General features: G+C 45.5%; 1 protein-coding gene across 1 annotated transcript; it reads left to right on the top strand.

Moving 5' to 3' along the window:
- Positions 1–9,057: 9,057 nt before the first annotated feature.
- On the top strand, positions 9,058–15,845 carry sst7 (somatostatin family member 7). Its single transcript, XM_069915319.1, has 2 exons — positions 9,058–9,162; positions 15,630–15,845. The coding sequence occupies exons 1-2, from the start codon at positions 9,058–9,060 to the stop codon at positions 15,843–15,845; spliced, it is 321 nt and encodes a 106-aa protein (XP_069771420.1).
- The last annotated feature ends 1,299 nt before the right edge of the window (positions 15,846–17,144 follow it).

Here is a 17,144-nt window from a genome sequence, read left to right on the forward strand (position 1 = left end):
GTTCAGTAGCATGTTTGACATGTTGCAACGTTACAGCAGTGTGGGTTAACAGAGGGACCTTGGGGTCCAAATCCATAGATCTCTTTTGGTTGCCATGCTGGTTGATAGGATGGTTAAGAAGGTCTATGGTATGCTGGGCTTCATTAATCGGGGGATTGAGTTCAGGGGTTGTGAGATAATGTTTCAACTCTATATACCTCTGGTGGGACCACACTTTGAATATTGTGTTCATTTCTGGTCACCTCATTGCAGGAACGATGAGGACACGATGGAGAGAGGTAGAGTAGATTTATCAGAATGTTGCCTGGATTGGAAAATGTCATATAAGGCAAGGTTAGCAGAGCTGGGGTTTTTCTCTTTGGGGCGAATAAGGACGAGAGATGACTTGGAGAGGTCTACAAGATGATGAGAGGCATAGATAAGGTAGACAGTCAGAACCTGTTTCCCAGGGCAGGAGTAGCAAACACCAGAGGACGCTGTAATGGAAGATTTAAACTGTTTTTTTTTACTTTTGCAGCCTTTGCTTCTACAAGGCTGAGAACCTGCTTGCTTGTTTTTTTTAGAATCAGCAGACATAATGTAATTTACACTATTGGGCCCAGGGATGCATATGAATCAGTAGACATTATCCAACTTCCACCATGAGGCCCAGAGATGCAGTTTTCTTTTGTTGGTCACAGACTGTCAGGAGACCTTGAAGATAATTAAATCATTTGTTCAAAGAGATAAGATCTGAAGTAAACAACTTTTGGGTAATATAAGCCATGGTCCCACTGCTGAAGTTTGAGACTCTCCAAGAGGTGGCAACATCTCTCAGCAAGAAGAAGAACTTCAAGAGTCCACCTAACGTCCCGGTCGAGGGAGGTAGAGAAGCTGCTACCGGCGCCCCGACAACCTATACAAGTGTGCAGTCGTTGCCTCACTTCGGCAGTTGGGACCAGTCTAGGCGTTGATAAGTATAATTGGGAAGGGCTTGCATATGATAGTGTGAATTCAGCTTTAGATTTAGTAATAAAGACTTGTATAAAAGCTCTTGGTATGTGTCTATTTTCTTTCGGTAGCTCAAAAACTGTGACCAATCTAAAACGAACAAAATGAGAGGTATAAGTTTACCCAAGACAATTGGCGCAGCTAGCAGGGTTGGTCTCAAGATGTTTCGCTGAAAGAAAGAGGTGAGCCCTGAGCAGTTCTTGATTCCAGGATGGACTTACAAAGACGATGGGTTTGACATGTTGGCCAATATCCTGTCTTTGTTGGGACTACCCATTAGTTGGGATGAGAAGTTAGACCCATCAAGTGCAGCTCTGGGAGAGTGGGTTGCCACTCTCCTTCGAGAAAGTAAATTTCCTGGTAAAAAGGGGATGCTGATGGACGGTTTTTGGCTGCTGGCCACAGCCTTACGCCACTCTGTTCAGCGTGAAGCAAAATCAGTTCAACGAGAAGTAGAATCTCAGTGTAAGAGAGAGCAACTAGAGGAGGAGCTAGAAGCCATGAGACAACGCTGTTCCATGATGAGCGAGATTGTTCGCACCAGTCAGGACCGAGCCAAAGAATGGGAGGATAAGCATGTCCAAACGATCTGCTGTAATATTAAACTCCAGCAGCAGCTCTGTCCAGATAAAGAAAGGCATGGAGTAGAACCCAATCCACATCATATTCATGCCATGATAAGGAATGGCGATGATCCTGATGTAATTGATGAATGGGACGGGAATATCTGGAAAGATGACCATGGTAATAATGCAGATACCCCTCAGCATGTGCCTAACATACTACCCTCTCCACCCGCTGTTCACGCCCGCCTTTAAGGCAGCAGATTTTCCAAACAGACGGAGAGGGAGAGGGGTGGAATGTAACTGATGAGATTGAAGAGGTAGATGATCCCCTGATCTCTCTAGAGGATCCAGGGGAAGGTACCCGAACCCCTGCTTATGCTCTATGGCCTACCCCCTCTACGGGATGGCCTTGGCCTCGTCCCGTCCACTGGGCAGAGGGCCCTGTGGGCCAAAGTGGGAGCAGAGGTCAAGATCAGTCAATGATCCGTGACTTCTCTATAAAAGAGCTGGCTGCCATTGGAGATCGATTTAGGCAAAAGGCAGGAGAAACTCTGGCTGCCTGGCTCCTGTGTGTTTGGGAGCAAGGAGGGGGTAATGAATATTTAACCCCTGAGGAATTGTTGGGATTAGGAACATTGACTACTGATATCCAGGTCACTGCTGAGCTGCGGGGTAGGAGAGAGGAGGATTACTTACTTGCCACTCTAGGGGATGCCCTGCTACGAGTATACCCATCTCCAGTAGATTGGGATTTACATTTGCAGAACAATTGGGGCACCCCAGAGGAGGGTATAGCAGTAATTCATCAACAGGCCCTGGCCTCTGTATTGTATGCAGGACATTTGAGTCTGTGGGTACATGGGGGGAGCCCTGATGAAGAGATATTCACGGCCGGAATGCATACCAGATTGGTTCGTTCCGCCCAACACACTGTACGGGGACTGGTTCTGTCCGTAACTAGTCCGCTAATTGTGCACCCTGTGTCTGAGGCGGTGCACGCCTTATCTGGGCTTAGAGAATTAGAGTTGGGAGGTAAAATCCACTCACGTACAACCCAGGTTAAATCAGACAAGCAGGATGAAAAGAGAGGGGCTGCTGGTAATAACGGACCGACAAGAAGGACCTTTTTCTATCCTTGTTAAAGTTAGGCGTACCTAAAAGTGATATTGATGGGAAACCTACTGCAGTCCTTTATGCCCTTTATAAGAGGAAGGCAGGGGAACATCATCCCCAGCTGCTGAGTCCTCCTGGCCCAGCTGTGCCCTCTGCTCCCACTGCTGCTCCTATTGAGCCAGCTTCTCTTGCTCCAGTTACCCGTGATGAGATGCAACAAATGGTTAAAAAGGCTCTAATGGATAATAGCAGCATATGGTCCTGGAAGCCCCCGAACCCTACTAAGGCATGAGGGTGCGGGCGGGATTCCCGTGTCTACTCCATTGAGATATGGCGGATACACGGGGACCCACGGCCCTACATACCATTAACAATCCATTGGGTTGGGGGTAATGACAGCCACTATTTGGCCTTGGTCGATACCGGTGCGGAGCACTCGGTGATTCCAGGTAACCCTGACCTCTGGACTGGACCGACATTTCGAATAGAGAGGATGGGAGGAGAGATCACCCTGGTGATGGAAATAAAAGTCCACGCCACAGTGGGTGATGGCCCTTCCGCTATATGGTTACATGCCTTGGTGGCTGCCACTGACGAGTGTATCCTGGGCATTAATATGTTGGCCGGTACGGCCCTTAATACTAGCCAAGGGGGATTTGCATTTGGAATTCGGACTATTACAAAAAGACTAGTGGTGGGTCGGGCTAAGTGTGATCCTGTGATGGTGCCTCCCCCCCCCGAAACCAGTGTGCATTCCACAATATCGCCTCCCTGGGGGCAGGAAGAGATTACTGCCACCATCGATGCTCTGCAAGAAGAAGGGGTAGTGAGGCCCACAACGTCGCCCTTTAATAGCCCTGTTTGGCTGGTCCAGAAGCCGGATGGCTCCTGGAGAATGACAGCTGACTATCGTTTCTTGAACAAACATGCCCCACCACTTGCTTCGGCAGTTCCGGACATTGTCATCCTTATTGAAAACATTGCTACCGGGAACTCGGGAACATGGTATGCTGTCATTGATCTCGCTAACGCCCTCTTCAGTATTCTTATAGCTGAGGTCTCACAGGATCAGTTCACCTTTACTTGGAAGGGGCGTCAGTACACCTTCACCTGCCTCCCTCAGGGCTATGTACACTCTCCCATTATTAGCCACAGCCTAATTGCCCGGGATTTGGAAATGGTGCCAGTATCGCCTTCCCTCTCAATTCACCATTATATTGATGATGTGATGATCCAAGGGGCCATGGAAGAGATGGTACAGGAAGCAGAACAAGAGAATGCCTGGTTTACTGATGGTAGCAGCCAGTGGGTGCAAGGAAAGCAGAAGTGGAAGGTGGTGGCTTACCATCCCAGGTCAAGAACTCACTTATTGGAGGAGGGGGATGGTGGCTCCAGTCAGTATGCTGAGTTGAAGGCGGTCACTTTACCACCAGACCCCCATGATCACCCTCTTCACTTGTTTACTGATTCCTGGGCTGTAGCTAATGGACTAGTGGTATGGATGCCTGATTGGTAAAAGAATGACTGGCTGATACATGACTGCCCAGTATGGGGCAAACAGTTGTGGCAGCTGTTGTGGGATGCTTCTCATCATCGTGAGATAACCGTATATCATGTTGATGCCCATACCAATGCAATGACGAACATGGCACAACATAATGCAGTAGCAGATCAGCTTGCCACTATCAGCCATGCCGATAGCGTCCCCCTGGCTCGATGGGCACACGAACAGTGTGGCCATTTGGGGGAGAAGGGATCAGCTATGTTGGCCCATACACATGCCTTACCCATCCATCAGAACAATGTCCGCATGGTCGTGCCAGCTTGTGAAGTCCCGCACCGTTCCTCCTGGTCCACATGGCTGAATAAGACGGGGAGCTCACTCAGCTGCAGTCTGACAAATTGGCCCCATGACAGACTGTATGGGTAAACATTACGTCCTAGTAATGGTTGACACCTTTTCGGGCCTGGTTTTTGCTTTTCCCTCCAAGACGGCTGACCAAGCTAGCACTATCCAAGGACTAAACCATTTAATTTCTCGTTATGATGTACCAGAATAAATTCAGTTTGATAATGGCTCGCACTTCTCCGTGAAGGCAATCTGTGATTGGGCAGCTGACAACAGTATTTTATGGGTCCACCATATTCCTTATTACCCACAGGCTGCCAGGTTAGTTGAACGAATGAATGGCTTACTGAAGGAACAAACTGGTTTGTTAACACCACTGAGGACCCTGAAGGGGTGATGCCATGTGCTGCAGCAGGCAGTCGACAATTGAATCATCGCCCTTTGAAGGGAGGTACACCTTTCCACCGACTTCTTCACGCTTCTGAACTACAGCCTATTCCAGAGGAAAAACCGTCATTGCCCCCCCATTCCCGAGCTAGAGAATGCCGGACAAAAGGTATGGGAGGCACCATCAGGTAGTGGCCTTCCTGTAAAAGGGGAAATAGTGACACCTGCCCAGGGTAACACTTGGTGGGTAGCTATTGAGGGACAGGATGGTTTCGTTTGTTTAAATACTGAACGCTTATGGCATCGTGAGTGACATATGTCAGTCTTCTCTGTTCAAGGTCCTCCGTCTTGCACTCCTGCTGATCTGGCTTAACCGCTGCTTTGATGCCAGCAATTGGATTTGTAATGTCGAGGACGTTCCGAGGGAGTTGCCCGTGGGGGACACAGCCCGATGTATCCACTAATATATCTGATATTGTTAAGCATGCTTCAAAATCTGTTCGTGAGCTTCAGTGTCTGGGTATTGTGTCCCACAAGGATAGTTTCAGCCTTGATTGGAATCCTTTTTCATGGTTAGCTGGTACATTTGGAGGATTGGGCCATAATATTCTCCGTTGGTTGCTCGCATTATTGTTTATTTTTGTGCTTATTATAGTTTTAGTTTCTCTTTTTCGCTCCTTCTGTACTCAAATGCTTGTTAGGTCTCATAAGTGACAGGCTGCAACCAAGGGGTGGAATGTAATGGAAGATTTAAACTGTGTTTTTTAACTTTTGCAGCCTTTGCTTCTACAAGGCTGAGAACCTGCTTGCTTGTTTTTTAGAATCAGCAGACATAATCTAATTTACACTATTGGGCCCAGGGATGCATATGAATTAGTAGACATATCCAACTTCCACCATGAGGCCCAGAGATGCAGTTTTCTTTTGTTGGTCACAGACTGTCAGGAGACCTTGAAGATAATTAAATCATTTGTTCAAAGAGATAAGATCTGAAGTAAACAACTTTTGGGTAATATAAGCCATGGTCCCACTGCTGAAGTTTGAAACTCTCCAAGAGGTGGCAACATCTCTCAGCAAGAAGAAGAACTTCAAGAGTCCAGCTAACGTCCCAGTCGAGGGAGGTAGAGAAGCTGCTACCGGAGCCCTGACAACCTACTACAAATGTGCAGTCGTTGCCTCGCTTCGGCAGTTGGGACCAGTCCAGGCGTTGATAAGTATAATTGGGAAGGGCTTGCATATTGTAGTGTGAATTCAGCTTTAGATTTAGTAATAAAGACTTGTATAAACTGAACTGCTCTCGGTGTGTGTGTGTGTCTGTTTTCTTTCGGTAGCTCAAACACTGTGACCAATCTAAAACGAACAAAATGAGAGGTATAAGTTTACCCAAGACAGATGCCTGTACAAAATTAAGGGAGAGATGTTTCGGGGAATCATCAGTGGTGTTTTATACACAGAGAGCTGTGGAATGCATTGCCTGGGGTGGCATGAAGGCTGAAATATTACAGACACTTAGATAGGCAAATGAAGGAAAGAAAAATAGAGGATTATAAGGAAGGAATAGTTGTATTTTTTTTTTGGTAAGCGTATATGGGTTGGCACAACATTGTGGCCAGAGGACCTGTACTGGGCTGCAACATTCTACGTTCTATTACCTCAGGAGTCCATCATCTCAACTCTTCCCTTTCTCTCTATCATGGCACCATGTCCATGACATCTCTCTCACTGCCTGTGATCTCTTCCTCACCCCATCACCCTGTACTCTGTCCTGATCCCTTCACTTTCCCTCCCCAAATAAGCCTTCCCTTCCAAATCTTTCTCTCCCTTGCTGTCACTTTCCTCAATCCATCCTTTTTCTCTCAATCCCCTTTATTTCCAACTATTCATCTCTCTGATTTTCTCTCACATACACCAATCCACACATATGCGCATGTACGCACACACTCCCACACAAATCTACAAACACACACACAGTCCCACACAAATGTACATACATAGACACTCCTGCACAAACATATACACACACACTCCAACACAAATGTACACACACACTCCACACAAATGTAAAAACACACACACACTCCAACACAAACGTACAAACACACACACTCCCACACAAACATACAAACAGACATACACTCCCACACAAATGTACATACACAGACACTCCCACACAAACATATACACACACACTCCCACACAAACATACACACACACTCCAACACAAGTGTACACACACACTCCCACACAAACATAAAAACACACACACTCCCACACAAACATAAAAACACACACACTCCCACACAAACATACAAACAGACATACACTCCCACACAAATGTACATACACAGACACTCCCACACAAACATATACACACACACTCCCACACAAACATACACACACACTCCAACACAAGTGTACACACACACTCCCACACAAACATAAAAACACACACACTCCCACACAAACATAAAAACACACACACTCCCACACAAATGTACACACACACACATACACTCCCACAAACATACAAACACACACACACTCCCACATAAACATACACACACACACTCACACAAATGTACAAACACACACACACTCCCACACAAACATACACACACACTCCCACACAAATGTACACTCACATATACTCCCACACAAACATACAAACACACGCACGCTCCCTCACAAATGTACATACATAGACACTCCCATACAAACATACACACACTCCAACACAAATGTACACACACACTCCCACACAAACATAAAAATACACACACACTCCCACACAAATGTACAAACACACACACTCCCACACAAACATAAAAATACACACACACTCCCACACAAATGTACAAACACACACATTCCCACACAAACATACACACATACACTCCCACACAAACATGCACACACACACTCCCACACAAATGTACAAACACACACACTCCAACACAAATGTACACACACACACACACACACACACACACACACACACACACACACACACACACACACACACACACACACACACACACACACACACAATTTCTCTCTCTCTCTCTCACTCACTTTCCCAACATCCTTGCTCTTTCCAACTTCTCTCTCTTACCCTCGCCACTTCTCACTCCCAGACAAATTTCAGGTTTGATCACTAATTTGTTGGTGACTGAATTGATCTCGATGACACCTTGATCCTATGATTATTTTCCATATTCCTGGACAAAAGAGACAAAAATGTCAAGTTGTCTGAGACCTTGGCTTAAGGGTGCATGTGAGAGGCTTAAAGGGGATCTGAGAGGGGTACTGGTCAAAGACTAGTATTCACTCCCTGAAGAGGTGGATACTATCAAATTTAAATACATCGGCACAAGCGCTTCATGTAGGTAAATGCGAGTCGTGTACAATGGGTGTTAGGATGGATGGAAGCGCCTCTTTCTGTGCTGTACGAATCAGCGAGGCTACAGAATCACTGGCTTTGTTCTGAAGCCTTAATTTGAGAGAGGTGTCGGGTTGTACTCAATAGAGGAAAACCCTCAGGAGAGCTGCAGAATGCAGTGTGAAAAGGGAAAATCAATTCTGCAAAACAATCACCCAATTAACTTCAAATCATAAAATATAACAGGAAATTTGGTTCGATGCCTTTTAATTCACATGAATTATCAGATAATCACATTTCAATTTTAATTACACATTTTTAAAAAGGTGAAAATGGTGTTCCTGTCCAAAGCACAAAGAAAATTCACACTATAAAATGTTTATTGTTAGATACTGCTTGAATGTATAAAAAATGATGTCTCAGTCAAACCTGGTGATAAAAATTCTACTTTTAATATCATTCAGAATTTAAAGCTTTTCATGTAAAGGCAGGGAATCACAGCAACTTTAATGCTACTGGGTCGTTCTATTCTCCGAACTGCTTGGAGAATTGTTAGGGAATGGTTAATCTCAGATGGAGTGTAATTGTTGGCTTTGATGGGTTCTGATGTTTAATGACGCTTTGGTCTGTGCGTCAGTGACTTGGGGGGGGGTGGTGTGCTGGGTTATAAAAGGGTTGGAGATCAGCAAAACCAGTCGGAGACTCCTAGGTTGAGGTGCATTGAGAAGATCTCGACCAGGTTCCACTTCAGTCCAATTCCAAGAGTCGTCAGCATGCAGCTGCTGGGGATGGCGAGCCTCCTATCCGTGCTGCTCATGGTGTCCAGCGTAAAGGCAGCAGCGCCTCTGGAAGACAGACTGAGTATCCAGTCAAGTCAGGTGAGTAAGACCGTAAGAACTATGGAGGAGGATCGCTGAAAGAGCATTAAAAAAAATTTAAAAGGCAGGGTGGGAATGAGAAGCAGACAATATAGAAAAGGGGCAGACGAATGAATCAGACTGACAGCATTTCGAAAGGGAGAGGTGCAGAGGAACAAATTCAATGAATGAGAGGGGAGTGAGAGTTATATACATTGAAAATAATCAGGTGGCAGGGGTCCAAAGCTAACAAGAGGGAATTACAGGCTGATCAAGGAAGGTTGAGGGGACTGAGAGGGGAAAAAAATTGTGCAAGGAAAGAGAGGAGCCGAGCAGTAGAATATGAGAATAAAAAGGAAAAGAGAGTGAGGCGGACACATAAAGTAACAAAATAAAGTAGAATGGAAATTAAATTAAGGCAATATGTGGGCAAGGGATAATATGAATTTTAGAAGGAGGATCCTGAGAAAGAGAGAGAGAGAGAGAGAGAGAGAGAGAGAGAGAGAGAGAGAGAGAGAGAATGAGGGAGGGCAAGAAATATTCATATTCCGCAGTTTGGAAAAACTAATATATAAGAGAGAGTGAGAGAATGGTAAACAAATATAGAACAGGAGACAGAAAATGGATTATAGGCACAAAATTAGAGGGGAAGTTTTTTTGAAAAGCACCCTTTCTTGCTTGCATTGAATATGGAGCAAGCAATTGGAAAAGACAGTCAGCTTCATAGTAAACAGGTGAGTTTATTTACTAAGAATGTTAGGGTAAAAAAAATCAATGGAGTTTCACAGGTGTGATCAGCAACAAATTGGAAATCATGTTTTCAAACCTCCCTGGGCGACCATGTTCTCTAAATAGCCCTTTACACACTGGCTAACCAGTAAACTGGATAAAGAAGCCGTTTTGACTGTTTACACAGTTAACTGGTTCTCTCCATCCTTTCGCCCTCAACCACCAGGCATTCCTAGGGGGAGAGGGGGGCCTATCCTCACTAATTTGTCCCAGGATTCCCCTTGTCCCTTTCTCACTGGGCTAACCGGCACACAGGGGTCAGATTACCCCAGGGAGGATGCACTTCACCTAGGCGGACCATCCCCGGGGTGTCCTGATGCCTGCGTGCCGATTCATGACTGTTCAGACTGGCACATCAATCGGGATGAAGTGCCTTTGTGAATGGGGCTATAATATGTCACTGTTACAGCTCGTGTCTGTAACATCCTTTCACTATTCAGTTCTCAGTGCCATGAGGTTGGAAGCGGTTTCCAATAATAATTACTGCTTGGGTAGTAATTGTGCAAACACTTCATCCACTTGTAACTAATTCTCCTACCTTCTGCCTTAAAGCTCTTAATGTTGTGGCAGTTTGAATACAAGTGTGTACTTTTAATTACAGACTCTTGACTTTACTGTACACTTTCATTCTTAAATCTTCATTTGGTGTTATCTTATTTCCAGCAGGTTCTCCTGTGCTGTTAACTGAGTCTCTGTTTAATGAAAAATAATTGAACAAAAGAAAGGCAGGAATTTCACCACTGTTGAGTTAAGAGGAGGCACCCTTTGGACAGGGTGAAAATTTTGTGCTGGGCAAGGATACGCCAAGAGGCAAGGTTAAGGAGAAAGTCTAGTTTAAATACAGCATAGCAGCAGGTACTGACAATGAGTAATTGGGAAGTACTGTATCTGCAGAACGCAGGGGTCAGAGTCTGCGGCACCCTCCTCTCCAGCAGACCAACTCTCACCCCTGACTGACAAGGGATAAAGCAGATGGATCATGCCACACTGATTGTGGATAACCTTGCAGTTATCAAAGCAATAATCGGAGATACAATAAAAATACTTTGAGTCACCGTGCCCAGAGATGTCAGATTTCATTAGGTTCCCCTCTCTGCTCAGAACGACTGTCTGCAGCTCCTGCCGGCCATTCACTTGCTTTTCAACTAAGTGTTGAATTGGAAGCAATTCTATGCACTTACATTATTGACCCTTTGATCTTATAGAAATTATTGATATATACACTCTCCATTTAAAAAAAGGCTGCTAAAGTAGCCATTACCTATGTACAACTAACAGCATTTAATACACCCACACACACAATGAAAAAACCCCTAATGTGTCATGTTTCCAGGTGGAGAAAAAGTCAATGAGTGGAGACCACAAATTGATCCTATAGTTGCGAAGCTGTAAATTCCACAACTCTCCTGGGGGAGAGTCGACCACATTAGAGGGAGTGAGAAAGCTGGGGGTGAAAGGATGAGATACACACTGTTGGGAATATCATCTTACCCTGAGAATGAAGTTCTTTACTAATGGAAAACAGTGTTGCCTTAAAATAAAAACAACAGCAAAATATTTTTTTCAGAGTTAAAGAAAGGCAGGGGACATAGATTTCGAAAGATATTAGTGTATTTAACATTTAATGATTAATTCCTAACGTACCAGCTATTGCCATTTTTATATGCAGGTACCAGAAAGGATAAATCAAGTATCTGGCCTTATATTCCACTGGACAGAGAAGGGGATGCCCTGTGATAATCACCTTCACATCATTTGGTCCTTGCTCCATGTTAAAGCTTAACTGTCTAAATTTCACTCAGTTCCCTTCCAAATTATTGCTCGTTGCCCTCTTCCTCTCCTCAGGATGTGGATGCCTCCCGCCAGTACAGGATCAGCCTGCCCCATGATGGCGGTGGGGAGGGATGTTCATTACTGAATTCATACTGCTTTAGGGTCAAGATTTGAGGGGAGGGGGTGCATAATGTATAATGTAAGCTGTCCCACATCTCCAGCGAAGTAAATTCAATCCTGACCTCAGGTCCCATCCATGAGGTATTTGCATATTCTCTCTATAACCCCAAGCATTTCCCTTGTGTGATCCTGTTTACTCCCAAGTACCAAAGAATTTTTAAAACAGAAGACGGTTAACCTATCAGTGTTAGTTAATGGCAAAAAAAAATCAAACAGGAGCTGATGGACATATATGTGAGAGAATAAGTTGAAGGGCAAAGGGAAATAAGGGAGAATAGGATTAATGGGATTGTTCTCCCAGGAACTGATGGGCTGAATGGCTTTCTTCAGTGTGGTTGTAAAGAGCTAATGTCAGAAATATGGCACATCTATGCACACACGTGCACATACGCACACACATCCCACACACCTGGGCACATGCACGCACGTGTAAACAGGCACAAGTGCAAACACACCTACACACACATATACTTACGCACATGCACAAACACAGTGTTAGAAATCTTGGGGTCCTTTTCTTAACCAACAATTAGTGCTGAGATTGTACGTTTTTGGTAATCAAATGTATTGAAGAATACAGTTATATTGTTACATAGAATTCAGTCATCACTCAAGACATTTTTTTTGCACGGGTGATTTCAGGGAATCAAGGAGCATAAGGTGAGAGCAGAAAAGTAACACAGATGTTAATGAATGGACTCAGGGTCAAATGGCTTCCATCTGCTCCGATTTCCATTGCTCATGAATCACCTACATGGTGATTGAAAGGGAGAGCAGACTTGGGAGGCTCAATAGCTCTGTTCCTATTTCCAGCAGAGACACACCTTCAAATATTAGCATGAAGGATCTCAGTTCATTTGCAGCATGAATAGCCAAGTCCAGAATTTGTACCTGGAATCTTCCTGGTCTATTTGGAGCAGAGCTACATCTGCGAGGGGCTCTTGTAAGCCACCAGTGAATTATATGTCTGCATTAACAAGTGCTGGTCCACATTTGCCCCTGTCATTTAAAGTAAAAACAAAGCTGCAATTGCAAGTTAAAATGTTGCTAATGTAGGTGTCCTGCTCCAAAAAAAGGAACTAAGAAGTCCAGTTATTAGTTGAATACAAAATATCAGAAAATGAAAACTGACTATACACGTGCGGGGTTTTACATTCATGCCTAAGTGCCAGAGAGTGAAATCTCTCCCATAAACTGTGCGCTACTGTAAAAATGTCAAATGGACAAGAAAATGCTTATGTTTAGGCTTACCCGTCAGTGACTTTCCTTGGAAAGTGAGTGGTTGTTCATCTATCATATCCTTCGAGCAGCATTATTGCACTACACCTGCTCTGGGTGCTAAAAATCCGTTTACTGCTTCAATCATTAATGCGTTCAAACGTCGCAAGTGTCTGTGGGGAAGTATTTTGCTTGCAGCTCTCCATGGTCCTGAAAGCACACTCTTCATACTCTAGTGAAATTTTTAAGGACAGACATCACCAGGTTAGAGGGCAGGTGGTGACTTTGGCTCCACTGCTTGAATGGATGGGGCAGGTTCATCCCATTTCCTTGCTCTCAGAACTCTGATCCAATCCCCTGGCTGGGTTGCAGTGATAATCTGAGTTGAAGAACGAGTCAAGGTGCTCCAGTGGATGAAGGAGCTGATTGTTCTGTTGAGGTAGCTCAGGCAAGTGATGCAATGTAAGTCGAGGTCAGATCCTTGGGGCAATGCATCCTGCTCACAGTTCAGCCATGAGAAGCAGCCAATTGATGGATAAGTTAGATGCCCGGTGCTGATGGGTTTCATCACACTGAAACAAGAAGGGGAGAGAGAAGAAAGGAGATCAGAAATACATTTTTTTTTAAATCAGCCTTTTTTTCCTCCTGTTTCTGATCCACTTATTTTGTTTGTAGTTATCTTCATTTCAGAAGGCCATGGGTTCAGGACTAGAAGTCCGAGAACATAATCAAAATTCCACTGCAATGCAGCACTGAGAAAGCACTTCATGGTGCTGTATGAGGAGATGCTGGACTGACTGCTCAGCCAAGAACCCCATCCCATTGTTAGAGAGAAGACAAAGAGTTGCTAGAGGAACTCAGCAGGTCAGACCGCATCATGAAGGGAAATGGTCAGTCAACCCTACAGGTCATTGTTTAATTTTTCTGAATCCTGGCCGTCAATCGTTTTCCGAGCAAAGGCCTCCGCTATTGTGGAAGAGTGGGCTGTGCATTTCTAGTAACGGCAACCACACTTCAAAATCACCCAACTGGTTGTGAAGCATACTGAGATATTATCTGGAGATTATTATATAGTCAAGCACCTGAATTGCCAAGGCGATGACCATAATGTAGATTCATAAGAGTAGTGCAGATAGGCTAAAAGGGTGGCTTGAACACAATAGATTGAAGGTCCTTGCATGCTCCATGGCTTTATGTGATCACAAATCAACTTACTTGAGGAGAATCATGTGTTTAGAAGAAATATTTCATCAGTTCTTTGTTCAGAACATCCCTTACTATATAAGAGCAACATTAAATAATGTACAGCAGGGGTGTCAAACTCAAATTCACGGAGGGCCAAAATTAAAAACTTGGACTAAGTCGAGGGCCAAACTAAATATTTATTGAAAATTTTCAACAACATCTGCATGTTTTCTCTTCTTTCAACATATGTAATGTTAAACTTTAGGATATAACTTTAGGAGGATAATGTTACAGGTCAGGAGTAGGTAGCTCAAGTTCACCCTTTGCTTGACCTGAGGGAAACCTATTTGGTCCCTGTGGAGATGTAGTCAGCATTCACAGGCTGTGTCCATTTTGGCCTGCATTAGGACTCAGCATTTCCTGCTCACTCCTCAGGCTCTAGGCCTCTATTCACCCTTGACCCACCATCCCTCTACCTGACCAGTCCTTTACTCAACCTCTACTCACCCCTCACTCCACTCGCTCTGCCTCTACCCACTCCATCCTATACACGCCCCTCTACTACCTCTCCCCTCAACCTGTTTCTACCTCTACCCATCTCTCACCCTCTAATCACCCCTCCCCTACTCGCCCTGCCCCTCCCCTTTTACCTCTTCTCTATCCACCCCTCCTTCTACTCATCCCTCCCTCTAACTGCCCCTCGCACCACCATAACTTCCCCTGCCCATTACTCCTCACCTACACCCTCTGCTCACCCCTGTTTACCCACCCACTCAGGCCCAGCGCGCTGCCGATCAGCCTTTGCGGACAGCCACCATCTCTCTCTTCACGTGCAGGGCTGAACCAGCCGTCCCTGGCGTCCGCGCAGGTGCAAGCGCTGAAGGCCGTGGCGACCGGGAGAAGTGCGCTCGCGCTGTATAAGGGCTGTCCGGTGCCAGTCGCGCGGGGCTCGCGCTGCCCGGGGGCCGTGCGCAGCCTGCCATGTCCGTCACGCCGACAGGAAATCACAGGCGCTTGCCAATCCGTCGCACCGCTCGACAGGTGGGAGAAGTGACTGGTTGTGCGGGGACCCTTCCAACCGGCTTGCCGGCTGATGACATCGACAGACTTCTCGTGTTACAATTTCTCATGTTACAATGGGGAAGGATGTGCAATGTAGGGGGAGGATGGTGGGGGTGACATTACCAAAAAACAGCATCGGCTCTCGCTGCAGGGCGGGCCACCTCTAATACATTTTTGAAATGATCTTGCGGGTTGGCCTGCGGGCCAGAGTTTGACATGTGTGATGTACAGAGTCATGAATGTAAGGTGGCACCAGATTAATGTTTAGCATTTGTCCCCAGGAGCTAAACAACGAGAGGAAAGAGATCATTTTGAAGCTCTTATCTGGACTGCTAGATTCCGGCAGCAATCAGATGGGGATAGAGAGCACCTTCCCGCATCCTCGGGATATGGAAGAGATGAAACTGGACGAGAAGTCCCGTTCCCGGCAATTACCCGAGCGAGAGCGCAAAGCTCCCTGCAAAAACTTCTTCTGGAAGACCTTCACCTCCTGCTGATGCCCTACACACAGCACCTCAAAGGAACTGATCTAGCACTGTACATATGCTGTTGGCTTCATGTTCTATTGACCTGTGAGGGTAACATTTTCTTATTTTGCACACAAAATGATAAAAAAAAAGCATGAATGTGCAATATGGCTGTATCTTTTTTTTCCCCAAAGTAATGCCTCAGTATCATCTTGTTGAAGAAATAAAGTGAATCCAAGCTGATCAAGTTGGTCCATTTGTTTCATGACTCTCTTTCAAAGGTGAATTTGAACTTTGAGGATAAGGAGTGAGGGGGTGAGCGAAAAGTATGAAGGGGGGGGGCAGGGATTATTATTGTGGTGAATAAAGGGAAATAGGTCATTGAGTGAATGGCAATAAACCATTGAGTTTTACAATACCAAACCAAGCTCAGGAACCCAACTCCCCCAGACGCAGTTGCCTACCCCAGTTAGACCCACTGGCCTGCATTTGGCCTACATCGCTCTGTCCATCTCCAAGGGTCTTCCAAATTGGCCTCTGCCACTTCCTCCCACACCCACAGCCCTCTGGGCCAAAGAGTTTCCCTTGAAAGGCCCCCCCATCTCATCTCGAACTTGAACTGTCTCGTCTCTCCTGCCCTGGGAAAACAATGTGGTCCGTCTGCTTGAAGCAAGCCATGAACATGGGGGATTGCCCTGAAATGAAAGGGATACTTATAGTCAGAGACACTGGCTTCCAAAGAAGCCCTCAGATGGTCTGGTTGGCTTTCTTCTGGGTGATCCAGTGTACTGAGAGCCAGTGGAAGAGTTATCTGTACCTTAAACTGATTTACCCAGACCTTTCCAAGAGCCAAATAATTCAATGCTCCAAAAGTCAAAATTCTTCAACTAAAAGTATTAAAAGATTTTTTAAAAAAAAGCAAAAAGAAAACCGAAGAACAACAGTCAAAATAATGCAAAGTCTGAAGAAGGTGGACTATTACTGACCCAAGTCCTTTCCTGTCCCCGCCCCCCATCCCGGCAATGCTCTGTCATCCCCAATGCACCCTTTCCCGCAGCTTCCCCTCCGCGACTCGTAGGGAATCACAGCCACTTGGAGAATTTGGGGAATTCTGCGATCCACTGAAAACCTTGCGTTGCTGCATTTGTGCTGAGATTTCATCAGAGCTGCTTCACACAATCCCAACGCTGAAGGCAAGGGCGCTGTCGGGGCGAGAAGGGGAGCAACATCTAAAGGGGAGTGGGGGAGGGAGAGAGGGGGTGAGGGAGGGAGAGGGGACAAAAGGGAGAAGTCGAGGTGAGGGAAAGAGAGAGCAGGGGATAAAAAAGG

This window comes from Narcine bancroftii, chromosome 2 (assembly GCF_036971445.1).
Source record: "Narcine bancroftii isolate sNarBan1 chromosome 2, sNarBan1.hap1, whole genome shotgun sequence".
Taxonomy (NCBI): domain Eukaryota; kingdom Metazoa; phylum Chordata; class Chondrichthyes; order Torpediniformes; family Narcinidae; genus Narcine; species Narcine bancroftii.

Bases quoted from the DNA above. Each gene is read 5' to 3' on its own strand.
- sst7 (XM_069915319.1), top strand. From the start codon at position 9,058: ATGCAGCTGCTGGGGATGGCGAGCCTCCTATCCGTGCTGCTCATGGTG. The intron at 9,163-15,629 runs GTGAGTAAGACC...ATTTGTCCCCAG, and splicing joins TGAGTATCCAGTCAAGTCAG to GAGCTAAACAACGAGAGGAA.